General features: G+C 56.6%; 2 protein-coding genes and 2 long non-coding RNA genes across 9 annotated transcripts in view; 2 read left to right on the forward strand and 2 right to left on the reverse strand.

The window, feature by feature from the left end:
- The first annotated feature begins 1081 nt into the window (after positions 1-1081).
- CHGA (chromogranin A) lies at positions 1082-13759 on the forward strand. 2 transcript variants are annotated; one of them, XM_019009788.4, is made up of 9 exons: positions 1082-1424; positions 1539-1815; positions 2622-2668; positions 4993-5086; positions 5938-6006; positions 8181-8279; positions 9716-10168; positions 10836-11323; positions 13279-13759. In XM_019009788.4, exons 2-9 carry the CDS (start codon positions 1770-1772, stop codon positions 13360-13362), a joined length of 1380 nt encoding a protein of 459 aa, XP_018865333.4. In that variant the 5' UTR covers positions 1082-1424; positions 1539-1769; the 3' UTR covers positions 13363-13759. The 2 variants fall into 2 exon arrangements, with proteins under 2 accessions (XP_018865333.4, XP_004055643.5); XM_004055595.5 differs by lacking the exon at positions 1082-1424 and having other exon boundaries at positions 1515-1815.
- Positions 8704-16287, reverse strand: LOC129526606 (uncharacterized). 2 transcript variants are annotated; one of them, XR_008671281.2, is made up of 4 exons: positions 16046-16287; positions 15716-15868; positions 15231-15453; positions 8704-8915 (listed from the first exon to the last, which is right to left on the reverse strand). It is a non-coding gene; the product is annotated as an uncharacterized lncRNA (long non-coding RNA). The 2 variants fall into 2 exon arrangements; XR_008671280.2 differs by having other exon boundaries at positions 15716-16206.
- On the forward strand, positions 16288-18459 carry LOC129526607 (uncharacterized). Its single transcript, XR_008671282.2, has 2 exons — positions 16288-16421; positions 17059-18459. It is a non-coding gene; the product is annotated as an uncharacterized lncRNA (long non-coding RNA).
- ITPK1 (inositol-tetrakisphosphate 1-kinase) overlaps positions 18242-21457 on the reverse strand; it is a 176546-nt gene continuing 173330 nt past the window's right edge. For all 4 annotated transcript variants that reach the window (XM_055361277.2, XM_004055596.5, XM_055361278.2 and 1 more), the window contains one exon: positions 18242-20400. In XM_055361277.2, the coding sequence (XP_055217252.1) occupies positions 20057-20400 (344 nt within the window). In that variant the 3' untranslated portion in view covers positions 18242-20056. The remainder of the gene's footprint in view (positions 20401-21457) is intronic.

The following is a 21457-nucleotide window of genomic DNA, read 5'->3' on the forward strand; positions in this document are numbered from 1 at the left end:
ATGTTGGTCAGGCTGGTCTCAAACTCCTGACCTCAGGTGATCTGCCCGCCTCAGCCTCCCATACTGCTGGGATTACAGGTGTAAACCACTGCGCCCAGCTGACCCACCCTATTTAAGTATAACCCCACCCTCTCTCAGCACAGCCGTCCCCTTCTCTGCTGACAAACTGTGGGTGTTACTTCTTATTCATTGTCTGTCTTCACCATCTAGAATGTAGGGCTTCTGTCTGTTCTGTTTAATGCTGTACCCTCAACTGTGTACTGTTCTAGGATGTTCTAAGCACATAGTAGGTGCTTAGTAAAGCAAATATGTAAATTCATGAATGTGGCCATTTCAGTCTCCTTTGAGCTCCCACCAGGTTCTCATTTAGGGACAGGCGTGAGCACAGGTGTGGGAAAGGAAGTATTAGTAGAAAACAGCAGCAGCAGATGGAGAGGGGTGGGCAGGAAGGAGGGGCTCTGGACGATGCCAGCCAATGACAAACCGTCACCCAGATCCCAGGTTCCCTGTGACAGTGGGGTTAGGTGGCAAAGAGCTTCCAACATGGCCCTCAGAGCTGGAGCCCAAAGAGCTGGAGCATCAGGGGCCCCAGAAATAAGGGAAGCCAACCAGGAAACTGACCTTTTACACAAAATATCCAGGTTTTGAGAATGCTCAGGAAGAGGCGAGAGCTGTTCTCAAATTCAGATGGGCTGCCAGTGGCAAGAAGGTGATGCTAAGGGGTTGCACTAGGGCTAATGGGTAGGTGTTGCAAGGACTCCTATTTTGGCGGATGTAATAAGAACTGGCCCCCACTCCTCCCTCTACCTAACAAGAGGTGTCCAACAGTGGCTTAAGCTTCCTGGTGAAAGTGAGCCCCTGGTTCCCGTGTGTATGCAGAGCCCAGGATTCACTCACCCATGGCTTGAGCCTTTAATGGATACATTCATCAGTTACCTGTCAAGTGCGTTTCCTCTGTGCCAGATTGTGTGGCGCTCAGCACTGTGAAAGTAATGATGACTAAACATTATTCAAATAAATACACATTCAACAACAAAGTGTGAAGGCACAAAACTAGCTTGCCAGAGAGAGAGAAGCCTCACTCAGACAGGGGATCGGAGGCCCCTCTAGAGCCTCCTAGATATTGGAGAGAGCCATGAGTGATGGGCATGCCTCCAGCCTGTGAGACCGGGGGAGCACACCCCAGGCAGAGGGCACTTCGGGAAAATAGCACGGGGTGCTAGCGCTGCCAGGGACCTCAGTACACATGGAAGAAGGCAAGGTCCAGAGATCGGAGTGACTTGCCTAGGGACACACGGCAAATCGGTGGAATCGTCGAGGGGTGGAGGATCAGCCACAGCCCCCCGCCTCCCACGCCACCTCTTGGAAACCAGATACCCGCTTCGCGGCCAAGACCCACCAGCTCCAAGCGGCGGAGGCCAGAGGTAGCGAGGGGTGAGGTTAGAGGTGGGGGCGAGCGGGGACTGGACCCCTGGGGAGTGGGGAAAGGGGGAGGGGGCGGCACCGCTGACGTCATTTCCGGGGTCGGGGTATATAAGCGGGGCGCGAGGGCGCTGCTGCTGCCGCCGCTCCTGCCACTGCAGTGCTCTAGCCCCGTGCAGCAGCTTGCGGGAGGATCGACCGACAGACGGACGCACGCCGAGGCACTGCGCCCCCAGCCCCGCGCCGGTGCCACCGCAGCCCGACCCCGGCCGCCCGTCCAGCCGCCCCTCGCCCGGTGCCTAGGTGCCCGGCCCCACACCGCCAGCTGCTCAGCGCCCGGGTCCGCCATGCGCTCCGCCGCTGTCCTGGCGCTTCTGCTCTGCGCCGGGCAAGGTGAGCGAGCGCGGGGAGCTCGCGGGAGAGGGTTCCGGGCGCCCCTGCCCACCTTGAGGTCCGGGCACCGCGCGGCGCCCCGCACCCCTCCACACTTCCCTTCGGGCGCGGCGAGTTTTCAGCACCGCGGACAGCGCCTCCGCCTCCCGCCTGACCCTGCAGTGTGGTCTCCGCCTGGGACCCACAAGACACTTGGGCCTGACTCCAAACCCCGCGGGGCAAGTCCCCCTTGTGCCCACCCCTTGTCTGGGCTTGGCGCCTCGGTTGCATCAGGGCCAGTGCCGGTTGCGCGGTGGCCGGCCAAGGTCACTACGGGGAGGTGGGAGCATGGCTGCTCGCAACCCTCCACCCCTCTTCCCCTTTCATCTCACTCTCCCTGCCTTTCTGCCCTTGACTTCTACTTCGCCATATCATCCCTCACAATCCCCTTCCTCCATCTCTTCCCCCGCACCCCCCCCCCCCCCACCTCTGGGGTCTCTCTCTCCCCTTCATCTGTCTCCCACCCCTGTCCCACTGTGCAGCCCTTGGCCTTGTTTTGATGGCGCTCCCCGCTCCAAAGCACACCCGCTCCAGAGCAAGAGTTTCCCAAGGGGGAGGGGGAGGACCTCTCAGTGCAGCCTCTGGGGACCACCCCACTGTGGGCAGCAACCAGGGAAGGGAAACAAAATCAGCCCTAGCCTCTCTTTTTGGTGGGGGCAGTTTTGAGGGGTGGCATTGGGTGAACGGGCCCCAGTGAGCCCGGTCAGAAAGGACTGGCCTCCACTTGGAGCAGAGGAGTGACCCCAGCACTCTCTTCTTCTTCCCAGTCACTGCGCTCCCTGTGAACAGCCCTATGAATAAAGGGGATACCGAGGTAAGAAGGGGTGCTGGGGATGAAGGGTAGGAGGCTCCAGTGGACACTTCACAGCCAGTTCTTGGGCAGCTGCAGGAGTAAGTTCAGCATAAAGCCAAGAGCCAGCACTGCGACTGCTGAGCCTGGGGACAGCTTGCAAAAGAAGATATCAAAGATTGCTTGCTTTCCCTGCTGTCCTGCTGTGGGGACTTCCCCAGCTTCCTCTGAGCTGCACGTGCAGCGGAAGAGGCCTGCATCTTACCTGCTGGGCCGAGGTGCCTGGCTTCAGGCTGTCTTGAACACTCTGAATCCAGTAGGCTCCCCAGGGGCTGGTGGGAGTGGCTTCTCTGTAGTTGTAGTTGTCCACAGGCCTGTAAAAATGGCCTTTGCCTGCCTGGCTCTGGCCTCCCCGCTTTGCTCTTTCTCCCTGAAAGGCTCTGCCAGTAACAACCCACACCCAGCAGGCTCTCCAGCCCTGGCTGTCCCAAAGGAACACAAGCAAAACATCTTGATCATGGCTCCTGCACCCACGGTCCCACCAATAGGGGCTAGTTGTGGAGGTCACCCAGGAAAGGGCCTTAGGAGACACTGGTAGGGGTTTCTCTGGCAGCAAGAGACACGCCACACTGGGTGTGTACTTGGAATTCATTCATGGCTGAGCTGGGGCTGTTTTTTCCAGGCTCTAGTGCTCATTCAAATCTCTGACTTGAGGATCAGAGAAATTTCTACTCCCCACCTTCCCAGAAACTATTTTCTTCCACTAGACACCACAGTTAAAATCCAAACCATCCAAGAGATTCCAACCTCAGTTTGCTCAATTATATTTCCTATGTTTTCTACACATTCTAGCTGTGTGACCTTGGGAAAATTCCTTAATTTCTCTGAGCTCTGCCTTTTTCTCCTTTTCCTTGAGGGGAGGTGTAAAGAGTAGGAATCATGGATGTGAATTGCCTAGCACATAATAGGTCCTCAGTAAATGGGCACTTTTATTCCTAGAGCTGCCTTCTTGATCTCCCCATCCCTCTCCAGACCCTCTACCCAATTCCTGCCTCCCAGAAAATGCCCTCTCGAACAGGTGGTTATCTGATATTCCCAATGCAAGGTCCGGGGTTGCAGGGAGATACAGGGTACAGGCTGCTGGGCTCTCCTTGCTAGATCCCTTATGGGAGACACCCTGGTCACCATATTATACCCAGCAGCCTGTGGTCAGGGGCACCAGAGCAGCTGGCTAAGACCTGAAGATTCTATATGAGGTTGTTGTGACTACATGCATTATAGAGCACTTGCCAGTTTGCCATCTTGGATCCTTGGACCGGTTGCCTTGGCATCCTGTAGACACAGCCTCCCACCCCCTCACTCCCTGCCGGTGTTGCCTGATGCCTGTCTGACACCTCCTGCTCTCTACTCAGCTCTAGGCTGTGGAAGCAGGGCTGGAGTTGTGAACCCCTCCCTGGGCATGCTGACGCTCCATGCTTGAGAGAGTGTTTTTCCATCTGTACCTCATTACCCTGGGAGAGCAGTTGAGAAGGTATTCTCACTCCCGTTTTACAAATGAGGACACTGAGGCTCAGAGAGGTTAAGTCACTTCTCCAAGATCACACAGCTAGGATACCACATTACGGTGGGCACCATCATCAAAGATCACTCATTTATCAGATGCCTAATTATCCACAGCACCTTTGCAGGCACAGGATAAGACTTTCAGAGGCGTGGCTGTGGTTGACCTGGGATATGCTTCCAGGTGTAGTCAGTGTGTGCTCACATGCCGCCCAGGGATTCATCCATCCCATGGTGAACATGGAGTGAGAATATGAAGCTGTGACTCCTTGCATGCGACAACACCATGGGTGTTTGGAGACAGTAACCTACATCCTATTTCCAAACAGGGTAGAGCCAGGGAAGGTCTTTGTCTCCTCTGGGCAGTCCAGGACTTCCTGGAGGAGCTGACCTTTGGGCATCTTCATGATCAGAGCACTTTTGTAAGACATCATTTTAGTGCCCTGAAGCAGTTTTCTCATGTTTAGAGAAATAGCACTTGGGGATGAGAAGGTACCAGGTACCATTCCCTACACCCCATTCTCGCTATGATCCACCTTGGAGGGGAAACTGCTGGCCATGTGGTTGGAGTGGCTGACACATGGTAAGCACTGTGTTAAGGGTTTTCTATTATCATTGCTATCACTGTCTGGCTAAGAAAGCAGAGCTGTGTCCCTGAGCCAGGGATCACGGACTCCCAAAGACAAAAGCAAATATCCTCTGTCCTCACTAGAAATTCACCCTAGAGCCTCCAGGGACTGAGCCCCATGCTCAAACCACCCCAACCTGCCCCTGCACTGTGTTCCCAGGTGATGAAATGCATCGTGGAGGTCATCTCCGACACACTTTCCAAGCCCAGCCCCATGCCTGTCAGCCAGGAATGTTTTGAGACACTCCGAGGAGGTATGAGCTGGAGGCTAGGGGTGAGGGCTGCTGCCTGCTGGGCTGGGAGGCTAGGACACGGGTGTGTGGCTTTTGGTGGAATTAATGATTTAACTCAACAGTCACTGACTGAGTGCCCGTCATGTCCATGCACTGCACTAGGGTCCAAGGTGTACAGACAGTTGAAGGGGTTGTAGCCCAGGTGCTTACAGACTGGCAGAGGGGATGCATATGAACACAGTTAACTAGAAATCTGGGCAAAATAAAACCAGGGCTGGAACAGCAAGCCCCCAGACTGTGAGCTCCCTATGGACAAAGATTTTGTGTGCTGTATCCCAGTGCCTAGAACAGCCTCTGGCCTCTGCAGACACCCTCTAGATGTGTGATGAATAAAGGAATGTTATGGGTGGACAGGAGAAGGACGAAATCTTTCCAGGCAACCAGTCAAGTTTTTACTAACTGCTGGATAGAGCCAGCAGCATTTCGGTTGGGCTTTAAAAGAAACATTGGAAACCGATGAGTGGAAAAATGAAGACAGGGTTGTCCAGGTGTGGTAGACAATGTGAGTGCAGGCATGGAGATGGGAACCTGTTGTATTTAAAGAGACCCCACTCATCCTCAGGGGTTGCCACCCTTTGGCTGAGGTCTGGCTGCTGGGGCAGTGGCTGACTTCTCTGATGTAGTAGGAAACTGACACACACCTTGGAAAGGAGGTAATTTCAAAAGTGTTATCTGAAGACCCAATCTTGCTGCCACCACCCTGGTTTTGAGTTTCCAGAGTAAATTCCTTGTGCTCAGCTGAAAATATTGATGGTAATCTCTTTCTCGGCTGTTCTCTGGAAACCACCCATGATGACTCTTCTTCATTGCAGATGAACGGATCCTTTCCATTCTGAGACATCAGAATTTACTGAAGGAGCTCCAAGACCTCGCTCTCCAAGGTATTTTCCAGCCACTGCACTTGACTCTGGGTAAATTCCAGTAACTGAGAGTCAGAAAATCTGGTGGAAGATTCAGCAAGTTCCTCTCTGGGACTGTCATTTCCTTTTAATTATAAAGCAGAAAAGCAGGATCCGCCGTGCCACCTGGCTCAATCTGTTATTGATATTGTTAAAGAAATCAAGGCCCAGAGAGGTTGAGTGACTTATCCAAGGTCACACAGTGAATAGAGACATGCCAGGTGCAGCTTCCCTAAAACCCACGGCCTCTGCAGTTCAGTCATTTTAGGAAATACCTTTATGAAGTAGTGAGCCACTCGTCACTGATGATATTCAAGCCAAGCCTGGACAGGATACTGGAGTGGAGGGTTAAGCTGCCATCTTCCCACAGTTAGCCTCTATGCCCAGCCCCCCAGCTCCTTCCAGGCTTGATGCAAAGCACGGCCCTAGCCTTGCAAGTCAGGAAACCTGAGTTTGGCCCTGCACCTGCCCCGGCTGACTTCCTGTGGGAAGTGGCCGTTTCCACCAGGGCAGGACCACTGGTGGTGGTGTGTCTCTCCATGAGAACAGGGCATTATAGCATGAATCCAGCATCTGCTTCCCAACGAAGCGAGAGTGTTTTTCAGGGCTGGGCTTGTGTCTGGGGTAGGGTGGGGGTACGAAGGCTGCTCTGCCTCCAGGATGGGCCCCACTCCGAGGCCTGTGGGGCAGACCAGGCCAAGTGTGAGAACAGAGAGGGCTTTGGGGAAGAGGCGTGTAAACACAGCCACATCAATAGGATTTCTATGGCCCTTTCCAAGCTAACACACTGTTCTTCCTCCCACTCATGAGCCAGCCTGGGCAGCAAGCACCCACCTCCTACTGTTGTTGGAGGGGGCAGGGAGTGCTGGGCACAGCTGGGACTATTATTACCTGGATAGTTATGTCATCATCAGTGACCTTGGACTAGTGTTTTTTTTTTTTAACTAAGCATTAAATATTTTATTACAATATGATAACTTTAAAATTAAATATTGAATGACTAACTGATTACATTTAAATAATTAGACTGTCAACAGAGACTATTATAGGAGAATGTGTCCTGAAACATCTATATTCACATGCACGTGTGTATCCCGTATAAGCAGTATCCAATATATGTATATATGACTGTTTTCCATTAACAGATTCCTGGATGTATTTCTGTCCATCCATCTATCCGTCCACTCCCTCTTGGGCTCCCATAACATCTTCTGTGTGCCTCTGTCTTAGCATTTACCACACAGCAACCCTATTTTCTAGACAAGCACCCAACTCTTGGAGAGCCCAAGTTGCCCATGGAGCTAGGAAATAGCCAGAAGGGGACTAGAACCCACGTTGCCTGAGACCAGGGCTGGGCATGCTCCCTGGCCCACAGCTGCCCAGGAAAGCCCATTGTTGGGGAAGAAATGAGCTGGGCTAGCTGACGGGCCAACATCAGGAATAAGGCACAGGTGTAGGGACAGTCAGAGGAGGCAGCAGCGGCGGGGGGAGAGGGGTCTCTGGGTCATGGCTGCAGGCGCCAACCCTGGGATCAGATGTAGGCACAGGGCTTGGCCTTCTCCCCGCGCCTGGACTCAGCGTCCAAGGTTAGCAGAGCTTGCCTGAATCAAGAGCTGTCACCATTACTGCCTGCTGCAGGGTTCCTGGAGCTACCAGCCAGGTCCTGAGGGGTTCCCCACCCCCAACTCCTGCCCAGCCAGGTCCTGAGGGGTTCCCCACCCCCAACTCCTGCCCAGCCAGGTCCTGAGGGGTTCCCCACCCCCAACTCCTGCCCAGCCAGGTCCTGAGGGGTTCCCCACCCCCAACTCCTGCCCAGCCAGGTCCTGAGGGGTTCCCCACCCCCAACTCCTGCCCCTGGGATCCTTGCTCCATTTGAGCCTTTCTTGCTGTGTGAGGACACAGCACGCTTGCTCTGGCCTCCCGGGGAGAAGCTGAGTCTGGCGAGGCAGGGTGGCTGCCTGAGGGCCCAGCTGAGAGAGGTGAGGGACGCCAACCCTTCACCGCTCCCCAAGCTCATGCCCCATCAGTGTCTCATTGGGCAGGCCCTGAACATGATGTGCCCAGCTTACAGATGGGGAAATGGAGGTCTTCACTCTTATAGACAAATATGCCACAGCTGCACCCAATGGGACTTTTCCCTCCTTTTCTCATACCAGGTGCCAAGGAGAGGGCACATCAGCAGAAGAAACACAGCGGTTTTGAAGATGAACTCTCAGAGGTTCTTGAGAACCAGAGCAGCCAGGCCGAGCTGAAAGGTCTGTCCCAGCCGGTCTGGCCGGAGGTGGGGAAGGGAGGGTGGCAGTGGGAACAGTGGCTATGATGGACCCAGGGTTCCAGTGAGTTGGGAGCCCCACCCATAATCCCTTATTTCCCTCTCTCTACAAATGGGGAAACTGCTGCCCAGAGAGACTAGGTCCCTTGCCCAAGGTGAATGGCATGACCAGGGGTTTCGATCTGGTCCTGCCTCACACCAAAGCCCTCGCTCGGTCCCGTCTACCCAGAAGAGGGGCTGGCACTCTAGGGCAGGCGATCTCTGGCATGGCAGGTGGACAGCTTCAACTCTGGGTCTACCCAGTGGCCACTGTAGCAGAGCCCCCACCCCCAGTGCCTGTCCTCCTGGGATGTGGTGGGGCCTCAGAATAGCCAGGATGCAGGAGGACCACAGACAGAGTAGGTGTGAAACGTGAAATGAACCCAGATCATCTTTCTTGAAACCAAAGAGCTTCTAGGAGTCTAAGAGGTCATGCCTTAGGTCAGTGTGACACTCTGAGCCATCCTCCCTTCTCGGGGAGAGCCACAAACTGGCCCCGTGGCACTTCTGCTCTCCATGTAGAAGATGGGCCGGTAAGGCCGGTGTCCAGGAGCTGGATCCCGGTGTCTCCCATCTGGGGCTGAAAGGGAAAGCCCACAAGTGAAGCCCAGGTGCCCCCACTTTGGTTGAAGCTTTAATGAGGCAGGCAGCCATGTGTCAGCGCAAAGAGATCCCAAACTTGGCATTTGGAGGCTTGGGTTCCAGGCTCAGCTCTGCTGCCCGCAAACTGTGTGAGATGGACAGGTCATCTTACCTTTCTGCAGATCATTTTGGGTTTCTGTGAAATAGGCATAGGAGCACCTTTCACCAGAGTCCTGGTGAAGCTCAGATGGTGGAATGTACTTGGGAGCACTTTGTTCAGTGGTTATCATTCTAATGACGGGAGGAATTTTTACTTGTTCAAAGGCTGTCTTTAAGGCAGCCACAATAAAATACCTTTTAATGAAACCCTAAAATATTGCAGAATTGAGCCCTTTCACAGGATGCTGAAGACAGAGAAGCCCCACATGGAGGGGAGAATGAAGTTGCAGTCATGGTGCCTCTTACACAGAGAGGTTAAGCAACTTGCCCAAGATCACATAGCTGACATTAATTTTCAGTTCAGGCTTTATCTCCTAGATTAATCTTAAGGTCTGGTTTTTTGTTTTTGTTCTTTGAATAATAACCTGTTTTAAAAGTCAGGATTAAAAAGAAAGAAACAAATCCAGCTGTGCTCAGATCAAGCCTGGACATGGACAGAGGGGTAACCCTAATCGTTGTCCTGGGCTGGGCTCGCTGGAAGCCAAGAAACATAATGAGTAACATCTGAAATTAGCCTGTGGGGTGGCCCCACACGTGGCCCAGTCCTCAGGGCCTGACTTGGCTGTGCTGTGTCTGCAGAGGCGGTGGAAGAGCCATCATCCAAGGATGTTATGGAGAAAAGAGAGGATTCCAAGGAGGCAGAGAAAAGTGGTGAAGCCACAGACGGAGCCAGGCCCCAGGCCCTCCCGGAGCCCATGCAGGAGTCCAAGGCTGAGGGGAACAATCAGGCCCCCGGGGAGGAAGAGGAGGAGGAGGAGGAGGCCACCAACACCCACCCTCCAGCCAGCCTCCCCAGCCAGAAATACCCAGGCCCACAGGCCGAGGGGGACAGTGAGGGCCTCTCTCAGGGTCTGGTGGACAGAGAGAAGGGCCTGAGTGCAGAGCCAGGGTGGCAGGCAAAGAGAGAAGAAGAGGAGGAGGAGGAGGAGGAGGCTGAGGCTGGAGAGGAGGCTGTCCCCGAGGAAGAAGGCCCCACTGTAGTGCTGAACCCCCACCCGAGCCTTGGCTACAAGGAGATCCGGAAAGGCGAGAGTACGTATGATGGCGAAGACCTCAACGAACGTGTCTGGGAGAGGGAGATGGGTGGGAGGAGAGCCTTCTCCATAACCTCATTCCACCTTCATAACAACCCTGAAAGGTAGGTATTAGCTCCATTTCCCAGGTGGACAAATGAGGCTCAGAGAGGTTAAGTAATTTGCCCAAGGTCACACAGCTAATTTGTAGCAAAAGCTGAGGTTCTACCCCAGATTTATCTGACTCCAAAACCATGCATTTCCCACTATTCCACATAGCCTGCCCCCACCAACCCCAGAAGCTAGGGGTGGGTGATGGGTGGGCTGGCTTTGGGAACAGAGACCATGGCAGGAGCGCACAGGCTGATCTGGGAACAGTGTCAGCTTCAACTACGGTTTAGGAGAGGCCCTGGCTCCCGCTGCGGGCCTGTCAGGGTCTTTCCTCACTCTCCAGCTGCCGGGCTTCTGGGGTGAGGATGAGGGGAAGAGGCAGGCTCCAGCTAACCCACCCCTCTGAGCCGAGAGGGTCTTGCAAAGCCTGGCATCAAGAAGGTTTTTCCCGCTAAGCGTCATCACTGTGGAGAGGCTGGGCTGTGGCCGCAGCAGAGGCCCCCAGGGAGTGGCAGAGACTGGGAAAATGGTGGTCCCCCACCCATTCTCCTGCTCTTGCCCACCACCTGCTCCAGGTCGGTCGGAGGCTCTGGCTGTGGATGGAGCTGGGAAGCCTGGGGCTGAGGAGGCTCAGGACCCCGAAGGGAAGGGAGAACAGGAGCACTCCCAGCAGAAAGAGGAGGAGGAGGAGATGGCAGTGGTCCCGCAAGGCCTCTTCCGGGGTGGGAAGAGCGGAGAGCTGGAGCAGGAGCCGGAGGAGGAGCGGCTCTCCAAGGAGTGGGAGGACTCCAAACGCTGGAGCAAGATGGACCAGCTGGCCAAGGAGCTGACGGCTGAGAAGCGGCTGGAGGGGCATGAGGAGGAGGACGACAACCGGGACAGTTCCATGAAGCTCTCCTTCCGGGCCCGGGCCTACGGCTTCAGGGGCCCTGGGCCGCAGCTGCGACGAGGCTGGAGGCCATCCTCCCGGGAGGACAGCCTTGAGGCGGGCCTGCCCCTCCAGGTCCGAGGCTACCCCGAGGAGAAGAAAGAGGAGGAGGGCAGCGCAAACCGCAGACCAGAGGTTGGTATGGGGCGGGAGCCAGCTCTGTGCCAGGCCGCAGAGCAGCAGGGGGCAGCCGCACCCAGACACACTGCCCCTGCCCCACTGAGGGGACAGGGCTCCCCCGCCGGAGTCTGGGGATGGAGAGATGCTCAGACCGGGGGCTCTCAGGGCGGGAGAACGCCCCAGCTCACAGGGGGCACCCAGCAAAGCTGGCTGGGAGATGGGAGGAGCTCAGGTCAGCCTGTGGCAGCGGGGGAGGCGCTGAGTGGGGACGTTGTCCCGAAGGCAGTAGGGTGCCCTGGAAAAACCATGCGGTGGGTCTGACCGTGTCCCCTCCTGGCCCCCAGGCAGCCCAGGCACAGCCTCCTCCCAGGCTCAGGCCCTGCCTCTGGCCCATGAGGGTAACGGGGCAGGGCAGGGGCAGGGCCAGGGGATCTCTTGCCTGTGGGGAGTGGGTGGGAGCCACACCGGATGTGAGCTGGAAGACCTGGGCTCTGCCTCCTCCTGGCTGCGTGGACTTGGGAGGGTCACTCCCCTCCCCGAGCCTCATCGGTTCCCCCATTTATGAAGTAGGGGTAAGGAGTCTCCTCTGCCCACGTCATTACCATGATTGGAACACACAAAGGCTTTGAAAACCAGGGCCCCTGGGGAAGACAAATGGGGCGTGGGGACACAGCCCACAGGAGCAGGGTGGGAGTTGGGGTCCCTGGCAGCTAGGCGGCTGGGATACCTGGTTCAAGCCTAGTGTCCAGGTAGGAACCCAGGCTCTGTGGGAAGGCTGACACCTGTCCGCAGCCCTGACCCCAAGGCTCTTCTCTGCCCACCTAGAAGAGGGTGTGGCCCCTTCACTGGGCCCCCGACCCCCTCTCTGGGCCTGGCAGTCTGAGAGGAAGAAGGCTCCATGTTGGCAGCTGTAGCGGGAGAGGGCATCTGCCCACGTGCCTGGGAGCCCAGGGCGAGGGGCTGAGGACAAAGCTGGAGAGAATGGGGGCCCAGAGGTGCCACCAGCTTCCTTTCTCCACAAGCAGAGGGAGCTCTGGACCGCAGGGCAGAGAAACTGGACCCCTGAGGCATATGGAGAGGATGGGGTGGGGGCCTCCTCAACACAGCCCAAGGGTCATCTTAGAAACCCCAGCCTCGCAGAGCACCTGCCCCAGGGCCTCCTCCAAGACTAGGGGGCTGTAGAGTCTATTTCCACGGCCTGCAATGTCGGGGTCCCTGGGCCAGGATGCCCTCGGCAGCCTCAAATCTGGCAGTGACCCCAGGAAAATGACCCCTCCCAGGTCAAAGGAGGCAGCCTTCCCTGTGCTCCTGCTCTGAGTCTTGAGGGTGTGCTCTTGTGGGTGTCCAAGTTCTGAGGCCTGAAAGCTTCTGGAGACTGGGGCATAGAACAGGGCTCAGAGGAGGGGTCCCTGCTTCCCTAAACTTGGGTAGCCAGAGTTCGGGATCCTCTCACAATCAGGACCAGGGATCAAAGCCCAGCCCTAGGCAGGCTGACGTAGGGCAGCTCCCCCAGCATGTAGCCCTGCCTCAGGCCCCACATTCCCCTCAGGTGGGAAGGCTGCAGAAGACAGACCCGGAAGTCCCAGGCTGGCCTCACCCTGGGTCCTGGCAACCATGGGCTAGGCCGAGGGAAGGGGGCTCTTCAGGGCACTGTAAGCTTTGTTTTCCATGTGCCCTGAAAGAACAGACTCCCACCTGTGCGGAACCATTTGAGAGGAAGTGGGGCCTGGATAAGAGGCCACCAAGAGCAGTGTGGGGACAGGGCCCCCGGCATCAGCCACCTTCTTGTGCATAATGATCCCGAGAGCAGTACAGTAGGCTCATTATCACTGTCTCCATGATGGATGAGGGTACAGAGAGACAAAGCCACCTGTCCGAGGCCACACAGCTAACCCAGCGCCTTTCTGGCTTACTGTGCCTTCCGTGCCACTGGCCAGGCTGGCCCGAGTGAACCCCAATGTCTCTCCTAGGACCAGGAGCTGGAGAGCCTGTCGGCCATTGAGGCAGAGCTGGAGAAAGTGGCCCACCAGCTGCAGGCACTACGGCGGGGCTGAGACACCGGCTGGCAGGGCTGGCTGCAGGGCACCCTGTGGCCCTGGCTCTGCTGTCCCCTTGGCAGGTCCTGGCCAGATGGCCCGGACGCTGCTTCCAGTAGGGAGGCAGCCTCCAGCCTGCCCAAGCCCAGGCCACCCTATCGCCCCCCACGCGCCTTGTCTCCTACTCCTGACTCCTACCTGCCCTGGAACATCCTTTGCAGGGCAGCCCCACAACTTTAAACATTGACATTCCTTCTCTGAACACAGGCAGCTTTCTAGAAGTTTCCCTTCCTCCATCCTATCCACTGGGCACAACTGCAATAACTTCTGACCTTTTGGTGAAAGCTGAGAACTCCTGACTGTAACATATTCTGTATGAACTTTATCTAAAGAAAAATAAATCTGTTCTGGGCTCTTTCCTCTGAATTTTTTCCCCTCTCAACTTAGAGTGGAGTGAGATGCACTGGATTTGGGCGAAGGGACAAAGGGAGGTTCAGTCCTCCTGGGGACCTCCTTTCTGGGCCACTTCCTGGCTGTGGGATCTTGAGCAAGTGACTTTGTTAGCTCTGAGCCTCAGTTTCCTCATCTGTAAAACGGGAATGCTGACCTGCCTCAAAGAGTGTGTGCAGGGATTAAAGCACACTTGCTGAGGGCCTCCAGGTTCCTTCCTCTCCCCGTCCCCAGCCACACCTGAGCTGGGCCATGCAGAGGCAGCGCCAGGTGGGGACACGGGCTCTGTTTCCTGAGACCAGGTCGCCCCTCCCTGATGGTCCCCGCCATCCAGTCACCTGTGGTGCTGGGTGGAGGCCCTGACAGCCCCAGTCTAGTGCCTGTCGCAGGACACAGGCATCAGACTTGAGCCTCTGAGCTGCAGGGCCCCCTTGGCATGACCACTTATTAGGCCCTGCTATGACTTCTGGCCTAGGAAGAAGGCATAGGAATGTGGGGCGTCTGAAGATCTCGTGTATGTAACGCTTCACTAGAGCACGGGCTGCTCTTAGTCCCAGTTTTGTGAATGAGGAAACTGAGGCAGAGAAGGTGAAATGACTCACCCAAGTCACAGGCGGGGATGATGCTCAGAACACTGAAGCGTGGGGACTGTGAGGATTACAGTCAGGACCCATGTGTACTGGCTGAATATCAGGGCCCATCATTCAGTCACTCGTCAAACATTTGTGCATGGCTGCTCTGGGCCTGGTAGGCCTGAGCATGGCTGAGACAAGCCCTGGCTTTAAGAAGCTCACTGCCCAGCGGGGACAGCTGCACCCTTCAACAGCCAAAGCAACCCACGGGGACAAAAGTACGCTCAGCAGGAGGAGCACACGCCCACGCTGGAGGGCGCCCCTTGCAGGCCAGGAGGAGGAGGAGGTTGGGTTCGAGCCAGGTTCTGCTGGACTGGCTGGTTAGCCTTGGCCAGTCACTTCACCTGTCCAGGTGGCAGTTCTGGGGCTAACGTCCTTGGCCTTTGCAGTTCAAACACGAGCAAGCCAGGGAGGGTGATGATCCCAGGCAGTGGTGGAGAGGGTGCAGGGAGGGGCCTCGGCCTTCGCAGGCTGCCCACGTGGTGTCTTCCAGGTAGGAATGGGAAAGACATGGGCATTGTGGGTGGGTGAGGCTCAGAGGCATCGCTGCCACCCTCCAGGGTCCCAGGCAGAGCCAAGTCCAGAGGCCAGTTGGGATTTGGGAACCAAGTCCCTGAGGCTCTGCCTGGTGAGTCTGAGCAGGCAAGGTTCCATGGTGGGAACTCAGATTTGGACCTAAGACTGGAGTTGAACTCCCCAACCCAGCCATTAATGAGCAGGAGTCTTTGGGCAGGCGCTCCTGGCCCTCTCAGGGCCTCAGTTTCCTCATCTATAAAATGGAGACAATACTTACTATCTCCTTACCAGATTACGGTGATGATCAGGAGCCCACACAGAAAACCACTGCAATGGTGTTGAGTCGTTTGAGGGGTCTCGGCAAGTCTGGGTTTCTCTGATGAGGATGGGCTGCTCATGGCGGCTAATGCGCACCCCCTGCCCCCTGCAAAGCACAGAAGGACACCCTCCGAACGGCTGGCGCTATTGTTTATTTCTTCATGTTTCCAAAAGTTAGGTTTATACTCCACCCCTACAGTTACAGAAATAAACACAACATTAACTGTACTCCACTAGACCGTTAGAAATCAAAACAAGACTAGTTAGCAAATACAGAGATCACAGCGACACCTTGTCCCTGAAACCACCCATCCCAAAGCCACCCGCAGTGTCATAACCTCATGCAGTGAACATGCGACCAGGCGAATGAGCCAATGGACAGAAGCCATGGTGTCTGTATCTCATACATGGCCATGTATATTATGCATATGTATGTACACAAATTAAGTACGAACCAGCTTGGGATTCTGGTGAAGTTGCTTGTGAACAGCTTGAAGCAAACAGCATTTGTCACAAAGCCCAGGTGTCGGCAGGAACAGCAACATCCTGGTGAAATCCCTGTGAGTGGCTTTTCAGAGTGAGCTTCCGAGAGGTGATTCCACACAGCCCTGGAGGAAGGGGGTTGGCCAGGCTGTAGGAGGGGACAGTCCCTCCACACTGCCAGGTCACAGATGACTCTTGAAGGGAAAATGTAATCATTTCTGAAAAGGGGGGGTCTGGGTGCTCCTGCTGGTGAGAATCAGAAGAAGACCCCAACCAGCAGGAGGCCATGGAGTCATGCTCACCAGCTCTCCCCTGAGCAGTGCGGGAGGCTCACTCACTCCAAACCACACTGACAATGGCTGTGCAGAGAGAAGGTACACAGCACAGACCCTTTCTCACAAGGGGAGGACCCATGGGAGAAGCCTCGCCTGTATCACCTGAGTCAGGTTTATGCCTGGGCGGGGCAGATGATTGTGACATCGGGGTGTGGCCAGGCTGGCCTGAGGCAGCAGAGACTGGGCCTTTGTCAAGGACCGCTGCACTTCTCTGCCTCCCGGTCACCAGGCTGGAGGGGTCGTGCTCCTTTAGGGCAGCCAGCACCCAGCTCAAGTTCTCTGAATCCAATGGCCCATGAGCCACAGCTCGGGAAGGAGAAGGAGCTGCCGGGGATCCCACCAGGTGAATGATCAGAGTTTGTTTGTTTGTTTGTTTGTTTTTTGAGGAGTCTTGCTCTGTTGCCAGGCTGAAGTGCAGTGGCGCGATCTTGGCTCACTGCAATCTACGCCTCCCGAGTTCAAGCAATTCTCCTGCCTCAGCCTCCCAAGTAGCTGGGACTACAGGCGCCCACCACCATGTCCAGCTAATTTTTGTATTTTTAGTAGAGATGGGGTTTCACCATGTTGGCCAGGATGGTGTCGATCTCTTGACCTTGTGATCCACCTGCCTCGGCCTCCTTAAGTGCTGGGATGACAGGCGTGAGCCGCCATGCCCGGCCAGAGTTTCTAGGGAATAGAAGAGAGGGCAGATACACACCCCAGGGACATTAGTGAAGCCATTCAGCGGTTGCGGCCAGTGGCCAATGTGAGTGCCTAAGAGCCAAGAACTGGTCTTCCAGGCTAGAAGGACAAACGACAGGCTGGCTCCCTTGGTCTTGGGGTGGCTGTCTGGCAGGCAACAGCTGCTTTGCTCAGTTGGCTCAAACATGTGACAGCTTCCTACTTGGGTCGGTCTTCCAGCCTTCTATAAAGCACACTTGGCAGTCCCCTGGGTACAGAGAGGAATGTTTTTCCCAGGTTGCTTTCTCCTTTATTGACAGGCATGAGACACAGGCAGGCCCAGGCACAGGAAGCCCCATGGAACCTGCCAGGTTGCAGCTGGGTCCAATCCCGCCGGCCATGCTGGGTGACTGCAGGCCCAGCCCACCCACCACGTGTGGACCCAGACACCTCCATGACACCAAGGGCAAAGCACAAGTTCCAGGGTGGCCTCCCCTTGGCTCTTGGGGTGGGGACACCCAGCAGCTGGCACTCAGTTGGGGGGTTATGTTTGCAGAATCACATCACCATATAATCAAAGCACTGTCAGACAGAACTTGACCCACGGCCTCAGCCCCAGGGTGCTCAATGCAGACTGTGCAGGTGACCCTCTGAAACTACCCAAGGACTCAGCCAAAGTGTAGTCCGGCCCCTTGCTCCTGGAGCCCTTCAGCACATCCATGGACCACCATCAAGACAGGCACTGCAGGGCGCAGAGCCAACGTGCTGACCAACTCAGAAGCAGCAGCTTAGGAACCAGAGCCCCAAGCCACCCCGATGCTGGCAGGGCCAACTCCAGGCGCCGTGCCTGCACAGCACCACACAACAACCTTTGCTAAGCGGGTCCCTTCCTTGGACCCAGACACTCTCAGTGACTCTGCTCAGGAGGCAGCACCACCATGCTCTGGAGAAGAGGAGGCCGCCAGAGCCCGGGTGGTTTTAGTGGGTCTTTCCCTGAGGCAGAAACTCCAAGGCCAGGGACAATGTGACCGAAGGGGACACAACTCTATGGACACTGTCCGGGGATCAAAGACGGTCAGCGTGCACCTAGGGAACGTTTAGCAAGCTGGGCTCCATCTCCGCCGCTCCCAGGTGCGGGTCCCGTGTCGCTGTCCAGGCCCCTCATTGCTGACACTCCCCTGGCTTCACTGGGCAGAGTCCACCGGCCCCCCAGCCCTGGGTGTGGCTGGCCCCTCCCTACCTCCCACGTAGCTCCCAGGCCTTTACGAAGCAAATCTCCATCCTCCATCTCCACTCTTGGAAAATGCAGGTGCCCTGCACACCCACAGCCCCGCCCCCGCCCCGCCACGGAGGCCTATGGACGCTGCCACGACACCACATGGCAGTTACTCGGTATCTGGGCCCTGGACGCGCAAGACCCCGGAGGCCACAAACGGTACAGGTACACAGCCAGGAGTCACACTGCACACCCCCACCCGTACCTGAGGCAGACTGGGATTGAAATTTTATTTTTAAAAGGTAAAGCTGTTTTATTAAACGTCTTTTAAGGACTGGGAGTATGACATAACAAACTTGAGCAACATGTGTAAACACGTGTGAAATGCGGTTTGATTTCAGTAGTTTATTTTGAAGACAAAGCAGTGCAAGAGGCCGGCCACGCTTTCCTGTTCCCCGGGGCTCAGGGTCAGAACTAGGAAAGGTGACGTACAGACATTAATCGGGGTTCAACACTCAAGTCGTGTAAACGTGGTTAGTTGTTGGGTCCTCAGTTTCCAAAAAAGCCATCAGTTCTGATGGCCTCTGCCCCTTGCCCAAGCCCTGTGCCTCCCTCCTCAAAGTGGGCACCCTGCAGCCCAGCTGAGCCAGGCCGAAGGACCTCCATGCACTGGCTCGGGGGCCTCTCTCGGGACACTCAGCACTTTCTCTAGCGTCCTCCGTCTCACTGGGCAGAGGACAGCCCGGAAGCCTTTTTCACTTTTTCAAAGTAAACTGCTATCTTAAGACACAAAAACATACTTGTGGGGGCTGATGCCTCTCACCCAGCACTCCACACCTTCCAGGACTGCAGAGGCTTCTCCCCAACCCTTTTCTCTGCGGAGGGGGCTGCCTGGATCAGGGGTCAGACGGCAGAGCCAGTGCTTTGCTGCCAAGGTGATGGGGTGAGTCCGAGGTGTGCAGAAGCGATGGGGGGCGGGTGGTTCCCTGGCACCTGCTGGCTCAGTGCTTGGGGCTTGCAATGAGAGGTGGACCGGGTCTGCTGGGTGAGGAGGGACCCAGCAGGTGCGAAAAGGAGTGAACCCACTGGGAAGAGGGCCCCGATCTCCATGGTGTCATGCCGAGGCTCCTGCGCCTATCCTCACCTAGGTGACTTTATGGAAAGGCAGGCTGCATCCCAGGGGTTAGGGCACAAAGCCAGCCCTGTGGTGCTCTCTGGTCTCAAATGTCCACTAGAGACGAGGGGGTGCAGGCCCAAAGACCTGGAATGATTTGCCCAAATCACAGCACAAATCCTCAGCACAGGCGCCATCAGCTCGGGCCTCCAGCCAGGCAGCCTCCTTCCCGGGCTCCAGGGAGCAGCAGTGCTGGCTTAGGGGAAGGAGACCGCTGTGCAGGGCTAAGTGGGATGTGTGTTGGGGGGCCCGGAGGACGCCCAGCTTCCTTTCCTTCCCTTTAGTGAGGGAGCACAGCCCAGACCCCAGCGCAGAACTCCCCTGAGGGGTCTGTGGCCTCCTCTGGCTGTGGGGATGGAGGAGTTAGCTGCACACCAGGCAGGGTGGGGGCTTACAAAGCCTTGGTGGAGACCAGTAGGAGGAAAAACAAGGAAGGGGCAGGTCAGGGAGTGGGGAGTCAGGCAGAAGGGAAGCCACTCTCACACGCACTGATCAGCCTCCCACAGCCCTGATCAGCCACCCACAGCCCGACATGGGCAGGCTTCCCTCAAGGGTCCCGGTCCACAGCGGCCATGCAGACCAACAGACAGGGATGTGCACAGACACTGGCATGGCAGCCATACGCACACCCCTCACCTCCCATCCAGACCTAGTGTTGCAAACACAAGCGTGTGTAAACTCAGTTAGGAGGTCTGCACAGTAGAGAGCAGGCGGACAGCTCTGCTCCCCAATGGTGCACCACCTGGTACTCTCTTCCATCCCCCCTCCCACCCCTCATTTAGATCATGACATCAGAAAATCAGGTTAAAAATTAAAAAACAGAAGAATCAGATCACTGGGGATTCTTAGTAGCATCGCCGTTGGGAGCTGCTGGCCCAGCGGGTGTGCTCTGCGCCCTGCGCTGCCCCTCTGGGTCCTGGCTCCGTGGCTACTGGGAGGAGGCCTTGGTGGCCAGGGAGGCCACACAATGCTGCTGGAAGCTGGGCGACACGCCGGCGTTGCAGCCGAGTCTCTGGTGCGGCAGCTTGGCGGTGCCGCCCGCATCAGCCTCAGCCTTCCAGGGCGCGTCCTGGCCCATCATGCTGCCGCAGCAGCCGGGGCTGGCGCTGCATGTCCGCTCACCCACCAGGCCGCCCGCCGGCTCGGCCAGAAGCTTGCTGTGCCTCAGCGGGGCCACGTCCCCTGTGGCTGCCGTGGCTGTGCTCTGGCCCTGCAGGACAGTGGCGATGTGGTTCAGGAGGTCTGTGAAGAACTCGCTCACGCCCTCGTAGCCTGGGGGTGGGAGAGAGAGACAGCACAAGGGGCATGAGCCAGGGGCACGCATCATGCAGGGAGGAGGAGGAGGAGGAGGCAGAACCGATGGGCTCCTGGGACGAGGCGGGGTGTGCCGTCAGCGTCCCATTTACAGAGAAAACGTGAGGCTCAGCGGATAAGGGGGGCTGAGGGGAGTCAAAAAGCTTGGACGCCCAACCAGGTGCATGCTCCTCGACCTTCAGCTGTTGCCAGGGTGTGAGAAGCTGAAGAACCTGAGCTGAGGATGAAACTTGCTTGTCCCTGTTACTCTCAGGCACAGCTCCACTGTCTCACCCACCCATCCACTTGCATGGTAAAAGCCAGTACATGTGCAGGGGATGTTGGCGTGGCTGGAGGTAGCAGCACCAAAGCCAGCTCCACACACTTGGAGTAATAAATACCCCTGAGGCCCAGCTGAGTCTGGCCTCAGGCTGAGTCCCAGAGACCACTTCCACCCTGAGCCTCAGCTTCCCTGTCTGCAAACTGAGAAGAGAACGCCTACCGCCCAGGTGGAGGCTGCTGTGGCACTATTGAGAGAGGCTGGGATGTGAGTGGTGTCTGCTTCACAAAGCAGCTGCCGCCCCAACTGAGTCTGCTTCCTTCTCACCACAAAATACCTGCAGGGAGGCCCCCTGTGTCCCATTCTCTGAGGATCACAGCCAAGGAACAGAAACGCTGGGCAACACTAGCAACACCCAGGCCTGAGACAAGCTCCAGGGCGCAGCATCACATGCTCCCCTTAACAGAGGGGAACAGAACAGAAACCGTGGTACCTGCCTGGGGCAAATGCTTCCTAACACAGTTGCGAACATCGGCAGAGCCCTCGGGAGCCACCAAGCAGGTTTCGGACCTCAGGGGAGGATTCTGCTGGCTCCCAGCAAACTGCTCCAAAAGAGACACACAGGGCAAGCGCCCCGCCTGCCTGAGCCAACTTGGAGGGGCGGGAGTTTTCAAAAACCCTGGGCTGTCCTCTGGGACAACATTTACAACCATCAGCCCCACCAGGGTAGGAATGAAGGTTCAGACGGGGGCACCC

Source organism: Gorilla gorilla, chromosome 15, assembly GCF_029281585.2.
Source record: "Gorilla gorilla gorilla isolate KB3781 chromosome 15, NHGRI_mGorGor1-v2.1_pri, whole genome shotgun sequence".
Classification (NCBI taxonomy): Eukaryota; Metazoa; Chordata; class Mammalia; order Primates; family Hominidae; genus Gorilla; species Gorilla gorilla.

Bases quoted from the DNA above. Each gene is read 5' to 3' on its own strand.
- CHGA (XM_019009788.4), top strand. From the start codon at position 1,770: ATGCGCTCCGCCGCTGTCCTGGCGCTTCTGCTCTGCGCCGGGCAAG. The intron at 1,816-2,621 runs GTGAGCGAGCGC...TCTTCTTCCCAG, and splicing joins TCTGCTCTGCGCCGGGCAAG to TCACTGCGCTCCCTGTGAAC. The intron at 8,280-9,715 runs GTCTGTCCCAGC...CTGTGTCTGCAG, and splicing joins CAGCCAGGCCGAGCTGAAAG to AGGCGGTGGAAGAGCCATCA.